At 48.7% G+C, this 18,986-nt stretch overlaps 4 protein-coding genes across 6 annotated transcripts in view; 2 read left to right on the top strand and 2 right to left on the bottom strand.

Moving 5' to 3' along the window:
• The first annotated feature begins 295 nt into the window (after nucleotides 1-295).
• On the top strand, nucleotides 296-5,669 carry RNF39 (ring finger protein 39). The gene is made up of 4 exons (XM_033863911.2): nucleotides 296-734; nucleotides 2,397-2,419; nucleotides 2,633-2,724; nucleotides 4,236-5,669. The coding sequence occupies exons 1-4, from the start codon at nucleotides 369-371 to the stop codon at nucleotides 4,814-4,816; spliced, it is 1,062 nt and encodes a 353-aa protein (XP_033719802.2). The 5' UTR covers nucleotides 296-368; the 3' UTR covers nucleotides 4,817-5,669.
• Nucleotides 5,670-6,619: 950 nt separating this feature from the next.
• On the bottom strand, nucleotides 6,620-8,513 carry PPP1R11 (protein phosphatase 1 regulatory inhibitor subunit 11). The gene is made up of 3 exons (XM_004311120.4): nucleotides 8,233-8,513; nucleotides 7,281-7,389; nucleotides 6,620-6,841 (listed from the first exon to the last, which is right to left on the bottom strand). Exons 1-3 carry the CDS (start codon nucleotides 8,299-8,301, stop codon nucleotides 6,639-6,641), a joined length of 381 nt encoding a protein of 126 aa, XP_004311168.1. The 5' UTR covers nucleotides 8,302-8,513; the 3' UTR covers nucleotides 6,620-6,638.
• Nucleotides 8,514-10,787: 2,274 nt separating this feature from the next.
• Nucleotides 10,788-13,959, bottom strand: POLR1H (RNA polymerase I subunit H). Its single transcript, XM_019944916.3, has 5 exons — nucleotides 13,812-13,959; nucleotides 13,537-13,692; nucleotides 13,206-13,306; nucleotides 12,899-13,008; nucleotides 10,788-11,016 (listed from the first exon to the last, which is right to left on the bottom strand). The coding sequence occupies exons 2-5, from the start codon at nucleotides 13,670-13,672 to the stop codon at nucleotides 10,992-10,994; spliced, it is 372 nt and encodes a 123-aa protein (XP_019800475.1). The 5' UTR covers nucleotides 13,673-13,692; nucleotides 13,812-13,959; the 3' UTR covers nucleotides 10,788-10,991.
• A 76-nt stretch (nucleotides 13,960-14,035) lies between these two features.
• The window catches only part of ZFP57 (ZFP57 zinc finger protein), a 20,271-nt gene continuing 15,320 nt past the window's right edge, over nucleotides 14,036-18,986 (top strand). Inside the window, exons 1-2 of one of the 3 annotated variants that reach the window (XM_019944863.3) lie at nucleotides 14,036-14,129; nucleotides 18,553-18,628. The gene's annotated coding sequence lies outside the window, so the exon portion shown is untranslated. The other 2 variants (XM_019944862.3, XM_073810505.1) reach the window with 2 other exon arrangements.

The raw sequence follows: 18,986 nt of genomic DNA, 5'->3' as shown, positions 1-18,986 counted from the left end.
TGCCCCCAGAGCGTCCCCTAGCGAACACCTCCTTGGCTCGAGACCTAGATGTCCCTTCCACCCTCCTCCTCCAAACCTCACGGGGAAGCGGGAGAACCAGATGGGGTGTTACGCAAGCCCTGATGTTTACCTCCCGCAGGGGCCTCCTCCCTCCCTATAAAGCCTGACGTAGTGAGGAGATTGGCGGAGACAGACTGGTTGAAGAGAGAGGCGATTCCAGGAGAGCGCCAGAAAGCGTCAGAAAGTTAATGTGGGAGGCGGAGAGAGGGGCAGCGACGCAACCAGCAGCAGAGGCGCTCAGCCACCTGAGTAGCCCGAAGGTGGTCGCGACGGTCGCGGAAGGGACGGCGCCCGGACGCTGGCTCCCCATGGAGGCATCCGAGTCGCTGGGCCGGGGACTGGTGCAGCGCCTGGAGCAGCTAGCGACGTGCCCGCTGTGCGGGAGCCTCTTCGAGGACCCGGTGCTCCTGGCGTGTGAGCACAGCTTCTGCCGCGCGTGCCTGGACCGCCGCTGGGGGACCCCGCCGCCTCCCGGCTCCGAGGCGCCCCCCACCGCCTGCCCGTGCTGCGGCCGGCCGTGCCCCCGCCGCAGCCTGAGGTCTAACGTGCGGCTGGCGGTGGAAGTGCGGATCAGCCGCGAGCTGCGGGAGAAGCTGGCCGAGCCCGGGGCCCGAACTGGGAAACGCCGAGGGGGCCGCATCCCCACCATGGGCTGCCTGGCCCCGCACGGAGAGGTGAGGCAGGGGTGCGCTTCGCGCGTCCGCAGCTGTCGGCCGAAGGGGCCATCCGCGGGCTCCCTGGGGAAGCGGGGAATGTCACCTCCCGAGCTGGGGCCCTTCTCGAAGTTTAGGCAAAAGATGGAGCTGGGGAAAGAAAAGCAAAGGACGGGGGGGCGGCAGCTGTCAAGTGAGAGATGCCGGGAGAGAGTTGACGCTTTGCCCAGAGCGAAGCTGGACGGATGCCTGAGTCTTGGGAAAGGGGCTGGAGGGAAGGGGTTGGGGCACCAGACAGAACAGGAGGAGACCCCTAAGGCCCGGCGAAGAGCGCGGGAACTGGGAGGCTGGGAAAAGACGCCGCTAGGCGCCCCGGAGGCGGAGGCCAGGCGGAGGGGAGGGTGCTGGGTGCCTGGGAGGTTGGTGAGGGAGATCAGAAGTCGCTCAGCGGAGGAGAAGCAGGAGGGAGGATGGACAAAAAGCTGGAGTGGAGGGGCGGGGAAGGAGGCGGCTGTCACAAGTTGGGAAGAAGGGAGGGAGGCAGATCCAAACTCCCCTGCCGTGTCGTGGGGTGGGTCCCCGGGCTCCGGCCTGGGCCTTGCTGTGTTGTTATTGTTATCCTCCGCTCCTCCCAGGGCCCCAGGCAGAGGCGGCCACGGGTGGAGGCAAGGTCCGGGAAAACAGACGTTGGGACCTCTGGCTCCTCTCCACATCCCACCCTGATCACCCACCCACCTAGCCTCCCGCGTCCCTCCTGGGCCCTGACTCTTTGGCCGTCAACCAACCCCATTCCCTTGCCGACCCCCAGGCGCCCCGCATTCCCGCCTGGCTTCTCGCCAGCAGCCGAGCTGGTCTCGAGTCTTGCTTCCACCCTTTGAAGTCTACATATACCTAGTCTAGGTGTAATTGGCATAATTAGGCAAATTGCCTTTCCTCTCTCCCCTTCAACACCCTACGGGTCTGCCCCAGTCTTTCCCACTAGACTGCGAAGCCGGAAGAGGGAATCCTAGTTTTTGGATGGGGAGCATCCAGCGCCCTCTCCTGGCTCTCATGGTACCCTGCAGATCTGCTGGGCCTTCTGGGACACATCCAAGTCCAGCTGCTTCCTTGGTCAGGGTAGAGAGACACAGAACAAAGGGCCCTATAAACGACACTGGGCTTTTATGGCAAGAGGGGAAGCAGCTTTATTATAAGGATTTTATAAATGAACTCTTAGCCTAAGGACTCTAAGTATGTGTTTGGTCTGTGTGATGGAGGAGGCGGGGGATGTTTATCTGGGATACACCCTCAGTAAGGTGGATAAGGATGGGGGCCACTGAGAAAGGGAAGGGGGGCGGGCTGGGAGGAAACAAGGAACGGTGAGGACTCTGGGGGCAAGAAAAAAGCCTGGATGAGGCTGGGGAAGGGGAACTGAGAGGCTTTGCGGCACGGCAAAGGGAGGAGGACGGTAGGGGTGGAGTTAGGAGGATGAGAAAGTGGTGACTGAGAGGAAGGAAAGGTCATGAAAAGGGAAGGGGGAGAATGAGAGGAAAAGGGAGCACAGGGGATAAAGAGGTGAGATCAGTCGGAGATGCGAGGAGGGACCTCACCAAATCAGACCCAGCTACCTGAGGAGGTGGGGGAAGAGCTCCCCACAGTATGAAGCCCAGAGCTCACATCCATGTTTTTTTCTGCCCACCCCAGGATACGAAGAAGACATGGAGAAGGTGAGTTCCATGTTTACTGTTTTTTCTTTTCCACTATCAGCTGCCACGTCCATCTTCTTACAGGAGCCACACCTTTGTCCCCACTCACAGACAGGTTTTGTGGGTGTGGCCTCACCCTTTTCTGCTCCAGAGGTGTGAGTGGGATAGAGGTGGGGACATCAGAGGGCAGAGGGTGTCTACCAATTTCCTGACCCTTCTCCCTCATCTATCCAGGTTTGATGCCCCAACTCCCAAGTCATCTAACTCAGAGGACGATCTCCCTGAAGATTACCCAGTGGTCAAAAACATGCTTCATAGACTGACGGGTAAGGAAGGCACAAGGGAGGGAACTAAATGAGAGGCTGTTTTCAGTTTATTCCCTTTCCTCTCTCAAATATGATCAAGTCCTTTTTGATGTCTGTATTAGTTTCCTAGGACTGCCATAGGAAAGCATTGCACACCGAGTGGCTTAAACAATAGAAATTTATTGTCTCATGGTTCTAGAGGCAGAAGTTAAATGATTCTAGAGGTAGAAGTCAAGGTGTCAACATTGTTGGTTCCTTCTGGGGGCTGAGAGGGAGACTCTGTTCCAGGACTCTCTCCTAGCTTCTGATAGCCTCAGGCGTTCCTTGGCCTGTGGATGGCATCTCCCTGTCTTCACAGCATCTTCTCTCTATACACACTTGTCTTTGGGTCCAAATTTCCCCTTTTTATAAGGACACTGGATATATTGGATTGGGGTCCACCCTAATGACCTCATTTTAACTTGATTACCTCTGTAAAGATTCTATTTCCAAATACAGTCAAATTCTGAGGTATTGGGGGGACTTCACAACTTTCGGGGGGGAACACAATTCAACCTATAAGGTCTATCCTTCATTCCTCACATTCCAGCTATTCTCTCCTCTTACCTGTTCATACACTCACACAACAGACCCCTGGGGGTCAGCTGCTTCTGGGGAATCCCTGCTGCCACCACTTCTCATCACTCCCTTCCAGAAGTGTCCCAGGATTCCCGCGTCTCCTTGCCCCTGAGGCTCTGGGCCTTCTCTGCAGCTTCTGGGGAGTTCCTTCCATCACTTCCAAGGCTGCCCTCTGCCCTTCTTTAAACTGCCTAGAGAAGGTACTCCGCCCTCTTGGTCACCTACCATCCAACCCAACCCAGATTGCTTCTAGCACCCCTAATCCAGAAATCTTTCCTCAAAGCATCCCATACACACAAGGCCAATGATTAGTTCTTTCTGGTCCCTTTGGCTATCACCACCTTCTCTCTCCTCTGCCCTGCGCTCCCTATAGAAATAGGCCTGTCTACTCCCACCTGTTCCTGCGGGTGGTGGGCTGGTTTCTCAGGATACTTGGATTTCTCCCTCTGGCCCTCCCCTCTATCACGTGCGGTACTGGTATCTGGTATCAGTCTTCCTCTTTAGCTCCATCTTCTCCATCCTGTTGACCCAGCTCCCACCCCCCCCACCCCCACCCCAGATGCTGCAGATTGAGGTATCAGTCCTCACCCTCCCTAGAAGTCAGACGAGCCTCACTCTGCCGCCAAGCCCGCAAACCCGGGCAACCCCTCCTTCAGTCTCTGCGCTGTGCCCCCTGCCCTGGGCCAGCAGGGTCCTTCTCCAAGTCCAATTCTCCAGAAGGAAGTGGCCCATCAGCGCAGGCTGGGTCTTGCCCAAGCCTGCTCTTCGTATGCCTTCACCCTCTTCGGTCCTACAGCAGCCTTTTGAGCTGCTGTGGGCCTCTTGTGTACCCTCCGCACATCCTCTCCATCCTATCCCTCCTCTGATTCGGAAAGCCAGCTCACACGGTCCTCCCCCTGCTTTCTCCTCTCCAGCCGACCTGACCCTGGATCCTGGCACCGCTCACCGCCGCTTGCTGGTCTCCGCGGACCGCCGCAGGGTCCGACTGGCCCCACCGGGGACACCCGCACCCCGCGACGGCCCGGGGCGCTTCGATCAGCTCCCGGCGGTGCTGGGCGCGCAGGGCTTCAGGGCTGGCCGCCACTGCTGGGAGGTGGAGATCGCCGACACCGCCTCCCGCGGAGACTCTTCCGGGGAGGATAAGGACGACGGGGAGAGCCGCTATGCCCTGGGCGTGGCCGGGGAGTCGGTGCGACGCAAGGGCAGAGTAGGCCTATGTCCCGCGGAGGCTGTGTGGGCCGTGGAGGATCGCGGCGGCCGCCTGTGGGCGCTCACGGCCCCGGAGCCCACCCCGCTGGGCGGCGCCGGGCCCCAGCCGCGGCGCATCCGCGTGGACTTGGACTGGGAGCGGGGCCGCGTGGCCTTCTACGACGGCCGTTCCCTGGACTTGCTCTTCGCCTTCCAGGCGCCCGGTCCCCTAGGTGAGCGCGTCTTCCCGCTGCTGTGCACCTGCGACCCCCGCGTCCCCCTCTGCCTCGTGCCAGCAGAAGGCTGAGAAGCTCACCCACAGCCCTTATTCTGGCTTGGTCAGAAATAAGGCTGCTTCCTCTTGGGCACGGAAATCCTTACTCATTCCAGGCATCATGTCCACGCCCATTGCCGGTGTATTGATAAGCACCCCTGCACCTACATTGTCTGTTTTCTTCCAGATAGTTAGGACCTCAACTGGCCTCCAGTTTCCGCATCCATGCCCGAAGCTTAATTCATTCCTGCTCCCCCCACCAAATCTTGGGATGCTTCTCTCCCTTGGTTACCCCAGTACTTCCCAAGGGATCTCTCCCCTTCTATCTTTCCCGGGCCTGAATTGGGGAACAGGTCCTGCCCCATCAGTACTGGTAATTGGCCCATGTTTAATACACAGAGGCCCTGCCTGTCAAACATTTACCTCCCACCCCTGCCTCTCCTCCTGGCAAAGAAGGGCCCAGTGCCCTCTCCACAGGTCTGAGGGTTGGGCTTCCCTGCCTCGTCCATTCTGAGGTTTCTCCTCAAGAGAAACAAAAGCCTCCTCCCCCAAAACAAGAGGCTTGACTCTGGCCTGGGCCTTAGGGCCCTCTTTTTGGGGGAGAAGGGGACAGGCCAGTTTTACTCCACCATGGCGGCTTTCTATGCTTACAGTCTTTTCCCATTAAGAACCTTCCTAAAACCTCCCCCCTGCACATACAACAAGCAACCAATGGTGCTACCTCTCCTTTCCTCAACCTGGGAATGGCCCAGACACCCCAAATTCACCCTTGTATATAGCCTCACTTCTTTCCCCATATGTATAAATGGGCCCGTATTTAACACATTTTGTGATGTTGGGTTATTTATTTTGTGCATCTGTGGCAATAAATGAGATCTCAGTGGTAGTATGGATTTGACTGATCTCTGCAACTGTGCATGGCAAGAGGCCTGGAAAATGATATCTAGATCCCAGTAAGGGGTGGGGAAGGCCAGGACATCTGGGCTGGCAGAGACATCAAAGCCTAGGAAGGAAGGGGTGAGAGTACATCTCTGCTCCCTCCCTGTTCCTTCCTCTCCCAGGGACGCAGGCCCCTGGGACCGTGTTGGATCTGTCTCCTAAGCTGGAAGACCAAAGGCTGAGGAGATAGTTGGCTCTAAGTGACCAGTCTTGAAGCCAGCTTTGTCAGAAACCCTAAGTCACACGAGAATGGTGAGGGGAGAAGACATGACTATTTCTTTTTCCATTTCCCATTCTCCCAAGGTGAGAATGACAAAGACCTCTCTCTCTCCTAACTCCTCTTAAGGGCATGACAGGAGTGGGCAGGAGAGGAGGGAAAGGGCTAGGAGCCCTGAGGTCTCACATAAGACCTCACATCCCACAGGCAAGGACTAAGAGTTAGGATGACATAAATACATTAGTGGAAAAGCTCTAAGCCAGGATTAACAAGCATAGCTGGGGCAAGATTGCCTGGAATCTGACTAGGACCCTGGCAGTGAAAGCTGGGGCTGTTGGAAACCCAATTTAACTGTTTGGAACTCAAGTAGAGAGTGCAAGGGGCCAAGATAATTAGATCACAGGACAGGTAGTTTGGCAGTGAGAACAAAGGGAAAAGACTGGGACCAAGATGCCTGGATCCCTGAAGAGAGGAGGCAGAAATGAGGGCTGGGGGAACCCAGAAGCCTGGGTTCTGGAATAGCAGCAAGTCAGAATTCCAGGATCTCTGTCCACCCTCCTCCCCCTCTTCCCTCTATCAGGCAGAGGAGAGGGGAGGAGGGGGCTGGAGAAGGGACCAAACCATGGGTTAAGTCCCCGAGTAGCCACATGAATACATTCAGGGCCAGACAGACACAGGAATGGTGGGGCAGAGAGGAATTTAGTGCTGCATTGGCCCTGGAGGGGGCTGGGAGGGGTCAGGAGGCTGGGGAGGGGTGGTGGGGCTTGGTCCTGGGGTTGAATGACGCCGTCCTTTGCGGTGGCCCCGTACACAGTGTGTATGACCACAGCCCTCCTCTTCCTCCTCGTCACTCTCCGTGGAGCTCTCGCCAAAGGCCCGAGGTTTCTCATAAATACAGCAGCCTGGATTTGGAGGGAGGAGCCCAGTTAAAAAGGAGGAAGAGATAAGATGGAGCATCAGTTCCATTCCCATTGGATCTCAGTAAAAATCCCTACTTTCACCATTTTCTCCTCCTACCTTCCAGGAACCAACTTCCCCAGGCCCACACCCTGGGACTCAGACACCCAACTCCCTCGTCCTTTCCAGCCAGGAATCCGAAGCTCCACTTCTCCCACCTCAGATACCTCTTGACTTTAAGCTTTGGCACATCCCAATTCAAGCCTCTCCCTACCTCTGTTCCTCTAACCTTAACCTTCTCTCCCTGATACCGGAGAACCACCAGGACAGCCACAGGATTGTGAGCATCTGGGGGCTTCGGGAAGGTCAGTGAATGTAAGAAAGCAGAAGACATGCTGAGGGGAGCCAGGACTCCAGGGTTACTGTGGGCCAACAATTACTCACATTTTGATGAGCGGCGGCCCATGTGTTCGTTGTCCACAGTGTCACTCGTCCATTCCACCTTTTTCTCTGGTTTCCGTTTCCGAAGTTTGATGGTTAGGCTCCGGTTCTCCTGGAACGTTAAGAAGGATGGCCATACCTAGCTAGTCCCCTCCTATTAACCTTTCCCACTTCCTCCCGGGGGCCTCCTCTCTTCCCTTCCCCCACTCAATCAGGATCAGACATAGTGCCAGAGGAGCTGAGGGCTGGGAGAAGATAAAATAGAACAGATTTTTGGCCTCAGGGAGTCCCTTGAGGAATCATTAAGTATTATTTCCTGTTCTTGGTAACCACTAGTATACAGAGAAACCTATTCCCCAGCATCCTGGCATCTCTAGTAACTATTACTCTAAACTCCCTTAGTCCAAGGGTTATTAAACCCAACACAACCTTCTCCCTTTGAAGGCAGCTTAAGTTGTTTTTGCAAAAATACTACATTTTTCTCTATTTATATCTCCTCTGATTTTTCAAAATACTATCTTCATCTCCCTTTTCTTGTTCCCTCATTCCCTCTGCTTCCTTTTACAATCATTCCTTCAACAAATATTTACTGATAAGTATGGTTCCAGTCAAATTCCCCTGCAGCTGGCCTCCAACCATGCTTTCTCACACAGCCCTTCATTTACCCCCAGCACATCCCTTGCTCCTTAATCTCCAAATTCCCGTTTTTTCATTACTTATACACACCACCACTCCAAGAAGCATCACCTATATCCTAACTCTATTGCTGGTCTCTTGACCAGCCTTCTGCACCAACTCTGACACACCCCAAATCTCCCAATACCTTGAGATTCTCCCAACCCCACTTCCTCCCATATCCCCAGGCCCAGCCCCTCCAGCAACTCTCCAAAGCGCTATCCCTTCCCTCCCGGTATCTCCCCAACCCCTAAACAGCACCGCCCCCCGCCTTTCTCACGGGCTCGGTTGTCACGGTAACCGTTGTCTCAGTGACGGTCTCACTCAGCCCGGCCCCTGCCTCCGCCATGGCTAAGGCTGAAGAGAGGGCGGAGGGGAGGAAGGGGGATGAGGCACCCTTCTGTCTTTTCTGTGTCTCTGAGGTCTAAGACAATCGGTATCGGATTCAGATTAGTAGCCAGGATCCTCCACCTTCTTTTTTCCCCCTCTTCCTGGGCCTCCGCTGCCCCACCCCTGGGGATAACCTGTCCAACCCCACTTCCGGATCTCCGCTTCCGGGTGTGTGACGCATTCTGTGGTCCCCCTTTTCCCTTCCTGGCACTAAATGTGTCTAAGCTCAAGGTCGCCGGATTAGTTCCGCCGTAATGCGACAGTGCGCAGGCGCCGCAAGAAGGCTACACAACTTTGGCGGAAGGGGCGTCACTGCGATGTGGAAGCAGGGGCGGAGCGAGCAAGTGCAGCACGCGCATGCGCCACAGAGATTGAGCTGGAACCTGCGGTCAAGGAGGGTAGAGTTGGGCTTGGCGCTGCAGACTGGTTACCGCACGTGGTTCAGATGTCCAGTAGCTGAGTCCATCCCACCCCCATCCCTTGGCTGTGTGGGAGCGCCGAGAAAACAAAGGGGCAATAATAATGATCCTACCACGGCCTAGCTTCGTTTTCTTATTGTTTCGTTTGGGAATTAAAGAATCGAGACCTGGGAGCAGTTAGAAACACACTTGATTAGGAATCTGGGTTGGGCCCCTCTGGTGGCGCAGTGGTTAAAAATCCGCATTGCCAATGCAGGAGACACGGGTTCGTAGCCCTGGTCCGCGAAGATCCCACATGCCGCGGAGCAACGAAACCTGTGCACCACAACTACTGAGCCTGCACGCCTACTGAGTCTGCATGCCTAGAGCCCGTGCTCCTCAACAAGAGAAGCCACCGCAATGAGAAGCCCATACACTGCAACGAAGAGTAGCCCCCGCTCGCTGCAACTAAAGAAAGCCCGAGCGCAGCAACGAAGACCAAACGCAGCCAAAAAGAGCAAAACAAATACTGTATGCAGCCAAAAATAAAATTTTAAAAATAAACAAATTTATAAAAAAAAAAAGAATCTGGGTTTTAATCCTCGCCCTCTGCCTGTAGGTGTTCGAGCAGGGCGCTTAATGCGTCTTCAACTTGGATTTTTTCCTTTCACTGTGCTGTAACTTGAAGATGGAGGAGCATAAAACACTCACACCCTGCGTTTTAGCTCCCAGTCTAATGGGAAAGACTGGCATAAATACTAACAGAAATATAAGACATTGGAATATTAACATAGATGTAAGTCTCATCTATGAAACTGAATTTAGTTACATACTGCCTACCCTTGCTCTGGGGTGGAGATGAGTAAGATTAAGCACAGAAATTGTCATAAGTTACAATATAGGCCAGTTTATAAGATAAAAATATGTGTTTGTTTCTCAGGGAGCACAAGAGTGGCAAAAAGAGAACAGGAAGGCAGACAAATGGGTTTTTTAGGTAAAGAAAGCAGCTTACGAAGTCGTAGTTGTGCGCACTGAAGGAAATGCAGTTTAATACTGAAGGGATGTAAGGGGAGTTCCAAATGGTGATTGACAGGTGGGCGTGGTTATATAAGACGCCCTGTATGCTTTGCTAAGAAACTTGCACTTTATCCAGTCGGTGAAAGGCTTAAAGCTGGGTAGATACATGAACAGATTTGTTTTAGATTTCAGGAGTGAGGCAGGAGAACTGTTCAAACATACAGTGGAGAAAACTGCCCTGCCCATCCCTCCACGTTGCTGTGGGATCAAACAAGACAGTGTATGTTAGAGAGCTCGCAATATATAAAGGGCCGCACAATTACAAGATGATCGTTAACATCACCTCTTGGTCGCCATTTAAACCAAGGAATGCAGGAATCAGCATTCCCAGACTGAAATTTGAATGTTTATTGTGCCTGGACTAAGCATTTGCTTCCCTTTTAAGTTTCTGGTTTGAACTGAAAAAAGCAAGATACAACTCAGCATGTATAGTAAATCCCATTAAAAAAAAACCCCAAATATCTCTGTGGAATGGGATTCCTTTTGAGTTTTACTTTTTTCTTTCTACCTTTCTATATATGAATCTATTACAATGTAAAATATATATACATATATTACATTTATCTCAAGAGCAATAAAAAAAATTTCCAAAGTGTCCCCCTGTATCTCTGAGTGTCAGATTGTTTTATTGTCCAGACTTACATATCAACTGAATCTGGTTAAGTTTTCTGTTGAACCTCCCACTATCCAAACTCCCACTCTTTGTTTCCCTAAACTCAGGAACCAAATAGATTTAGATAATGAGGGAGTACTTATAAATGCCTTTTTATATTAACCTCATTCCTGGCTCCATTTTTATTTCCTTGTTTTTTTGTTTTATTTATTTTTTTCTCTTTTTCTTTTTGTTGTACTAATTTATATTCTCTTTTTGTAGCTGATATATTTGTTGAAAGGAAAAATATATCTCTCTAAGCTAACAAAAATTTCTTTTGGAAGAAGACAGATTATAAATAACATACATACGTCTGGCTCTTATAGAAAACTATAACTTTAATAAAGGAAACTCAACTAGGGTAGGAGTACTCTGGGGACAACGGTAATCCCCACATGATGATCTGCTTTTCCTCTGGGAGCAAAACACCGCAATCAGGAGATGGACAAAGGATCTAAGAACCCAGTATCTTTCACCTTCCAAGGAAGAGAAGGAGAGATTGTTGAGTCGCTCAGAAAAAAATCAAGAGTCTTCCTTCTCCTGGAACCTATAGAGAAAGAAAGGACTTGTTATATTGACCCAACGAAGAAGTTCTAGCAGTGTAAGATAAGACAATCAATTAAATAATCAAGAAAGACTTTCATTTATGACCGTGGAGGACTAGTTCCCCTAAACAACCCTCCACAAATTCAAGACAACTAAAAATGTTGGGATTAAAAATATATCTTGCAAATTATGAAGTATGCCAAGATTTCTTAGGAAAACAAAAAGCACTAGCCATAAAAGAAAAAAGGATAAACTAGAACTCATAAAAATTAAAAACTTCTGGTCATTAAAAAAAATAAAAAGTTAAGAAAACAAATAGGTCAGACTGGGAAAAAAATATTTGCAAAAGGCACATCTAACTATAAATATTTTTAATCCATTGGTGAGAAGGCAAGAAAGTAAAGGCAACCTTCACACTGGCTGAAATGATATAAAACCAGGAATCTAGACAGGTAAGTTAAAACTGAAGCCCCTGCTACCATGGTGCCCTTGCTGTTTTGATAGCCACATGGGTGAACTAGAGACAAACCTACAATGTCTGATAGGAGATACTCTGAATAAGTTTGAGACCCCCAAAGGGCTACCTCTTTGTATAAAAGGGAACAAGAAAAAAAAAAAATCCAACTCTTCAGAAGAGGAATTTGACTGTCTCACTAGGTAGAGGGAGAAAAAAAAAATCTCCCCTGAGAATTTCTAACCAAAAGCTGGCCTTTACATTGGATTTGCAGTCAAAATTCATACTACCTGTGTGCTCCAAAAAACATGAAGCTGAAAATTTATTTAAAGTGATTCTAGCTTGTTAGCACCTCAAGACACCTGAACAGGAAACACAAATGCTAAGAATACAGCTTTCACCCCAGGCCTCAAAGAATTCCATAGTCCAAATTCTAAAAAATCTGAGCTTATCATCAAAAATCACAAAAGAAAAGAAGCACCATGAGAGTCAGTAGAAATAACAGATGGCAGCATCAGACCCACAAAAACTGTGGGTATGAGAATTAGCAGACAGAATATAAATATCATGTTTAGTATATTTAAATGTAATATATATTTTAAGAATAAAAGGAACAATTTAAAATATGATTAAATAAGTGTGAATTATTAAAATGAGGAGGGAATTTGAAAAATAATGAAGTAGAACTCAAAAAAATTTTTTTAAGTAACAATAATTGAAATAAACTGAAGACAGAATTAGTGAACCGGAAGAAAGACCAGAAGAATTTACCCAGAGGCAGAATAAAAAGAGATGGAAAATATAAAAGACAGGGTGAGAGAAATGGAGGATAGAAGATAAGGTCTAATAAACAACTAATTAATTAGAGCTCCAGAATGTGAGAATTGAGAACATAGGGGAAAGGCAATACTCGATAAGATATGGCTGATAATTTTCCAAGGTTGCTGGAAAAAAAAATCAATCCTTACTTTCAGAAAGCCCAACAAATCCCAAACACAATAAATAAAAGGAAGCCACATCTTGATATATTGTAGTGAAACTGCAGAACACCAAAGAGAAAGAGGAGTTCTTAAAACTATTCCGTGTTCTTTAAATCACTCAAGAGTAATTCTCACCAAAGTAAAACTAAGTTGAGTGCAGTGGAAGATTCCAACATAACACACTGATCACCAAGCAATACTTGCCTTCTGTATTTTTTTCTTTCCTTTTAAATATCTTAAAAGCTTTAATTCACTGGGTATAAAAAGGATAAAAAAACTGTAATTAAAAAAAAAACAAGACCACAAATCTCCCTATTACTTGAACTGTACAGAAATGAGGGATGGGACCAAAGGAAACAACTGTTTATCAGTACAAAAGGTAAATCGCTGGATTTGTTTAGGTAGCAAACAGACTGAGAAAGGGCGGAGGGGAGGGAAAGGATACGCACTTGCAGTTGGTACAGGTGTAGAAGACGGTCTGCCCTTCATCAGCGGAGCGCATCTGTCTGGTGTGGTATGCCATTCCCTCGTGCCCACATCGAGAGCAGCGCCTGTCAACCTGGGAAGCAACTGGTGGGTTAATAATTCCCCCTACTGACCACAGACATCAGGCTATCACACTCCTCAGACACTGCTGTTTTAAAGACCCCTCTTCCTTCTTAGAATTGGGTACAAAACACTCCAGATCTGTGCAATACCCCCTTCGTTTCTTTCCCACCCTCCTAACGGGGCCAGTCCTCCATGTCACTCACTTACCACGGGTCCCTGGAACTCAGGTCCTTCCTCCATCGACACGGGCATGGCTGTTCCCAGTTTGTGGAACACAAATGAGGTCTTCACAACCTTCGCCTCAAAGTCTGCGCAGGCAGTAAGAGTTGGTTTGGAGAGGGCTGACACCCACAACTCCCTCTCGGTTTGGCCAGGAGGCCTTATATTCTTCCCTTCAGATTTCGACCCAAGACCAAAAGTGCCTGATACCCTGCTTTAGGGTCCCCCTCTTCAATCCAACCGATCTTGAGGTCCTAAAGCCTCTGACCCTTCCACGCTGGGCCCTCTGCCGGGGCCGCTGCGTACGAGCCCCCCTCACCTCGCACGTTGATGGAGAAGCCACAGCGAGTACACGCGACCGTATCCTGAGCTCCGGGAAGAGGCAGGACCGAGCCGCAATCCGGACAGAAATCCAGGTCAGACTGAAAGCTGGAGCAGGTGCTGGCGAGGTCCATGATGGACGGGAGGTCGAGGGCTGGGAAGGGGACGAGAGTATTAATAAAAGAAAGAGAGTAACTCCCTCCCCACTGAAGGGTCCTTCCTATTCTGTCCCTGGACCTAAGCATACAGAACCCGAGCCCTTCTCCCACGCACGCCTTGTGCCTCTGCAACCAAGGAGCCCAAATATCCGGAATTCCAAGCCCGGGTCCGGTACTTCGACTTGGGGGCTTATCTGGGGCTGGCATGAGCGTCCTGCTAGCTCCGCGGGCTAGAGGACCTGCTCTACGCGGCAGCGGAGCAGTGAGAGCACGGCGGGCTAGAGCGTCGATGCGTCCCGCCTGACGATTGGCTGTGACGTCATAATTAATCGCAAACGTGGTCCCGAGAGCCTGGAGACGGGGAGGAACTTCTCTGAAGGAAAGTTTTAGCGCCGCCTTCAGCCTGGTTCTGTGACGTCGGCTAAGGAAACAGGTGATCGAAGATGTGCCTCCGGTTATTTTTCCCCTCAGGACCCCGTACTGGGGTGTTTATTTTATTGGTCTCGAATTTTAAAGGGACGCAGTCGCGGGGAGCGTTTCTCCTGAAAAATCGTACTAACCTTACTGAATACTAATTTCTTTGGACGAGAAAACTACTACTTCCTCCGTTCCTGAGTTGATATTTTTCTTTAGCTGCCGGGCAGTGGTTAGAAACAAAGCGAAACATTCTGGGAGTTACATGTCTAGCGCTCCTTGGACCTCGCGGTCTAAGCAAGGGCTCTCTGCAGAGCCCCTCCTGGCTGGCGTGCTGTGGGGGCTGTTCTGGGCCGTTGGAAGGGGTGAGTCGACTTCTTACGGTGCAGGAAGTGGAGAGGGTGAAGGCGGAGGAGGAACATCTAGTCCTTAGGCACGATAGGAAACAGGGATGAGGGATGAAGTAGGACACTTGGGAAGGGGCTCAGGACCTTGGAGGTGGCGGAGCAGAAGAGGTTGGGACTCCTTCCTCTTTAGATGCCTGCCAGATGAGGGAGGTTAGCATTAGTCAAGGGAGCAACCTTGGGTAGGATTTCAGTAAGACTTGGTCGAGTTTGGCTTTCAGTTGCGGACCCCCTTCCACCTTGTCCCCCGCCTCCCATGGACCAACTCTACTTCATCATCGTCATCCCTTAGGTGGACAGCTGACATTCCCCTGAACTTTTATAAAGCATGAGGACATGTATTTTTTAAATCTTGCTATTTTAATTCATCTGTAACCTACCATCTAAAGTATAGAATCTGGGCTTCCCTGATGGCGCAGTGGTTAAGAATCCGCCTGCCAATGCAGGGCACACGAGTTCGAGCCCTTGTCGGGGAAGATCCCACATGCCGTGGAGCAACTAAGCCCGTGTGCCACAACTACTGAAGCCTGCATGCTTAGAGCCCGTGCTCCGCAACAAGAGAAGCCACCGCAATGAGAAGCCCACACACCACATTAAAGTGTAGCCCCCCGCTCTCCGCAACTAGAGAAAGCTCGCGTGCAGCAATGAAGACCCAATGCAGCCAAAAATAAATAAAGAATAGAATCTTTTTAAAAAAAATAAATTTATTTATTTATTTATGACTGAGTTGGGTCTTCGTTGCTGTGTGCGGGCTTTCTCTAGTTACAGCAAGCAGGGGCTACTCTTCGTTGTGGTGCCTTCTCTTGTTGCAGAGCACAGGCTCTAGGCGCGCCGGCTTCAGTAGTTGTGACGCTCGGGCGTAGCTGCTCCGCGGCATGTGGGATCTTCCCAGACCAGGGATCCAATCCGTATCCCCTGCATTGGCAGGTGGATTCTTAACCACTGCACCACCAGGGAAGTCCCTAAAGTATAGAATCTTGTTGTCCTGAAGGGACAGCTTCTAAATGAATTTCCTAGTTCGCTTTCAGTCCATCCAACCCCGCTCAACCTGATAGTTGTGCTAAGCTCCTTACATATAAAGGTTTTGGAGCCATCACTATTTTCTCCTTTGAAAGAGACAAGCTGTGATCTCTCCTAGAGAGAGGCTTTGATCTACTTCTCTGTGCAATAATGGAAACACTCACAGTAGTGAGGGGATTAAAACTCTGAGCAAGCTACTGGAGAGTGACAAGCCTCATAATAATTTGTCCTACAAGGAGAGGTCTGTTGCTGAGCCCGTGATGGTAGGCAAGTTTTTATTCTCTCTTCTCTGTGTGTCTTTCTCCTTTGAAAATGGAAATTGAAATCAGCCGTCTTTTCTCGCCAACTTTCCCTTTAAAGTTTGACAAAATTCAGTGAAGATCCACCATGAGTTGAATACTGTCCTAATGCAGTAAAGGAACTAAGCATTATAAGGCATGGCCCTTTCCCAACAAAAGCTCACAATCTGTTCAGTTCGTATTTATTAAGCACCTATGTCAGTCTTGGAGCTGAAGTTGGGGCTGCAAAGCTGAAAACTATGGTCTCTGACCTTAAGGAGTACAAATGAATAATTAGAATGCAATGAAAGTACACTTATAGGACAAAATGTGAGAGCCCAGGATAGGCATATAAAACAAATAGGCCTGTATACTACAAAGAGGACTGGTAAATGTTTTAATAAAAAGATACAGTGTCATGGGGAATGTAAGAGAGAAAGATACTCAGATATTATGTGATGAGGATAATCACCAATCAACAAATCATTAATTTTGAGAATTTGGGATTACAGACTCTAATGTTAAGTACTGTGCTAGATACTATGTACAGAGAAATAAAAGTAAGGTGGTCATATTTTTAAAATCTCAAAATAGGTATATGTAGTCAGGCAAATAAGAATATGCCCAAGAGGTCAGTGAGATCCAGTATTTGTTATCAGATCCTTTCTGATATGATAGATAGATCATTGTATTTGTAGATTGAAAAATTATAGTTCCAACTCTTTATGAGTCTGAATTTCATCATCAAAATGTTAAAAGTGATATATGGATGCAGATAGCACAGTGGAAACCATGATTGATTTTCAAATGAGTTGTAGAAATAAAAAATGTTGTGTTCATATTCATAGCGTGGCAAAAATCACTGTTACATAGAGTAGACTGGAAAGACTTTATAGTCAGGGCTTGACCTGTGGAGATGGACACTATTTATTTTTTAATTTTTTAAATTTTTATTTTATTTTATTTTTTTGGCTGCATTAGGTCTTTGTTGCTGCACGTGGGCTTTCTCTAGTTGTGGTGAGCGGAGCATTACTCTTTGTTGCAGTGCGCGGGCTTCTCATTGTGGTGCCCTCCTTGTTGCGGAGCACAGGCTCTAGGCACACGGGCTTCAGTAGTTGTGGCAGTGGGCTCAGTATTTGTGGCTCATGGACTCTAGAGCACAGGCTCAGTAGTTGTGGCACATGGGCTTAGTTGCTCCGTGGCATGTGGGATCTTCCCAGGCCAGGGCTCGAACCCATGTCCCCTGCATTGGCAGGCAGATTCTTAACCACTGTGCCACCAGGGAAGCCCCAACTGCCATTTATTGAGAACTTACTGTATATCAAGCATTTTGCCAGGCTCTTTAATCTAATTCTCATTTGTTCTTTATAACTCCAAGAGGCAAATTTTGGTCTTATATCTCCATTTTGTAGATGAGGAAACTGATTTAGAGAGAGATTAAGTTACTTGCCCTGAGTCACACCCTGGGAAGTGGTGGAATTAGGATTCAAGCATAGCCCTGTAAGGCTTCAAAGCCCATGCTCTAAACCATAAATGGTGTAAATAAAGGCATAGAGATGAGATGCCAGGCATCCTCAGTGGCTTAAATATGACCTCACAGTGAGCTCAGATTAGACCAGGGATGACACACAAAAAGTTGGTAGTCTTCACTTGTGTTGCCATCAGACTGTCCCTATAAATAAACCCAGAGTAACCACAGAGTCTCATCCCAAGCGGATCAACAGGGAATGGTTTCATAATGGATTTAGGGTGAAGGATGATGGGCAGAATAAGGCAGGCAAGCAGAGGGGTGGGCGATCAAATAAGAACAGAATTTCAGAACGAAAGATTATAGGGCAGAAATGCTGTATGTGGTGATAGAGGCAGAGAGGGCCTGGATCAAGAAACTGCACAAAGAGAATGAACTGATAACACTGAAGTCTAGAATTATCTCAGAAGACAAAGGAGGCAGTGGGACTGAGCAATCTGTCATAGATGTGCTTGGGCAAAGCTTCACCAAGGAGCCTGTCTCTTCCCTTGCCCAGTCCCTGGTACAAGATTCAGAATGGTTCATGTTGAGTCCACAGGAGAAGTATGCTTTAAGTTTATATGAAAGGATTGTGGTTGGTCCTCTATATCTGAGGGTTCCCCATCTGCAGATTCAACTAACTGTGGGTGGAAAATATTTGAAAAAAAAAAAAATTCCTGAAAGTTCCCAAAAGTAAAACTTGAATTTGCCACTTACTGGCAACTATTTACATAGTGTTTACATTGTACTTACGACTATTTACATTGTATTTACAACTATTTACATAATATTTACATTGTAGTAGGTATTACAAGTAATTGAAAGATAATTTAAGGTGTACAGGAGAATGTGCCCAGGTTGTATACAAATACTGTGCCATTTTATATAAGGGACTAGGGCATGGATTTTAGTATCTGGGGTGGGGGTGGTGAGTCCCGGAACCAAGGGACCTTGCGGGGCGGTGTCCGTGGATACCGAGGGATGACTGTATGTGCTCTTATTTATATGATCTTATTAAAAGAGCATTCATTATTCGTTACCATAGGAATGTAGTGGTTTCCCATTGGGAAATGGCCCTGCTGTAGTCCTACCTATTACCAGGTTTTTTCTTTCTGAGGGAAATACCCTTGACCATGACCAAAACAATTGGGTTTTTTGGTTTAGTCAGTATGAGAGCAGATTTGTTCTGACATCTCCCGCATTCTAATCTACCTTTGCTTTTTTGTCTTACAGATTGTCCTGGGCTAAAGTATCTAAAGACCCTAGGATTGCTGCAGGTCAACTGTCCCCACTGGAGAAAAAAATCTTGGTAAATAAATTATCTTAACATCATACAGTTTGAAATGACTAGGAGAAGGAAAGTTAAGTTTAAAATCCTTCTGTCCAAGTGACACTTTCCAGTAGTGTGTCCACAGTGGCAAATGTTTTCCAGTTAAATCTTTACTTGCAAAACAAAGTATTATTTTTAGAACTCCAACCCTATGTTTTTAAAAAACTAATTACTGATTTTGGTGGTGAGAACTCCAACTTTCAGAGCTCACAAGCTCACCTAGGAATGATGGAAGTAAAATCACTATTGCTCCGAAATTAATGAAAGACCATGGTCATTTCTTGGTGTCAATAGTGAGCGTAAGCTCCTGTTTAAATATGTTCAAAGTAAAAAGATG

Source organism: Tursiops truncatus, chromosome 10 (assembly GCF_011762595.2).
Source record: "Tursiops truncatus isolate mTurTru1 chromosome 10, mTurTru1.mat.Y, whole genome shotgun sequence".
NCBI lineage: Eukaryota > Metazoa > Chordata > Mammalia > Artiodactyla > Delphinidae > Tursiops > Tursiops truncatus.
Note: the sequence above shows the minus strand (reverse complement) of the source record. Positions and strands in the feature narration are given on the sequence as shown.

What these genes read in the sequence shown, in the direction of transcription:
- RNF39 (XM_033863911.2), top strand. Translation starts at nt 369, where the DNA reads ATGGAGGCATCCGAGTCGCTGGGCCGGGGACTGGTGCAGCGCCTGGAG. An exon ending in GCCTGGCCCCGCACGGAGAG is followed by an intron (nt 735 to 2,396) that starts GTGAGGCAGGGG and finishes TGCCCACCCCAG; the next exon opens with GATACGAAGAAGACATGGAG. An exon ending in CATGCTTCATAGACTGACGG is followed by an intron (nt 2,725 to 4,235) that starts GTAAGGAAGGCA and finishes TCTCCTCTCCAG; the next exon opens with CCGACCTGACCCTGGATCCT.
- PPP1R11 (XM_004311120.4), bottom strand. Translation starts at nt 8,301, where the DNA reads ATGGCGGAGGCAGGGGCCGGGCTGAGTGAGACCGTCACTGAGACAACG. An exon ending in TTACCGTGACAACCGAGCCC is followed by an intron (nt 7,390 to 8,232) that starts GTGAGAAAGGCG and finishes TTAACGTTCCAG; the next exon opens with GAGAACCGGAGCCTAACCAT. An exon ending in GGGCCGCCGCTCATCAAAAT is followed by an intron (nt 6,842 to 7,280) that starts GTGAGTAATTGT and finishes CTCCAAATCCAG; the next exon opens with GCTGCTGTATTTATGAGAAA.
- POLR1H (XM_019944916.3), bottom strand. Translation starts at nt 13,672, where the DNA reads ATGGACCTCGCCAGCACCTGCTCCAGCTTTCAGTCTGACCTGGATTTC. An exon ending in CTTCTCCATCAACGTGCGAG is followed by an intron (nt 13,307 to 13,536) that starts GTGAGGGGGGCT and finishes CTGCCTGCGCAG; the next exon opens with ACTTTGAGGCGAAGGTTGTG. An exon ending in TACACCTGTACCAACTGCAA is followed by an intron (nt 11,017 to 12,898) that starts GTGCGTATCCTT and finishes CTTTCTCTATAG; the next exon opens with GTTCCAGGAGAAGGAAGACT.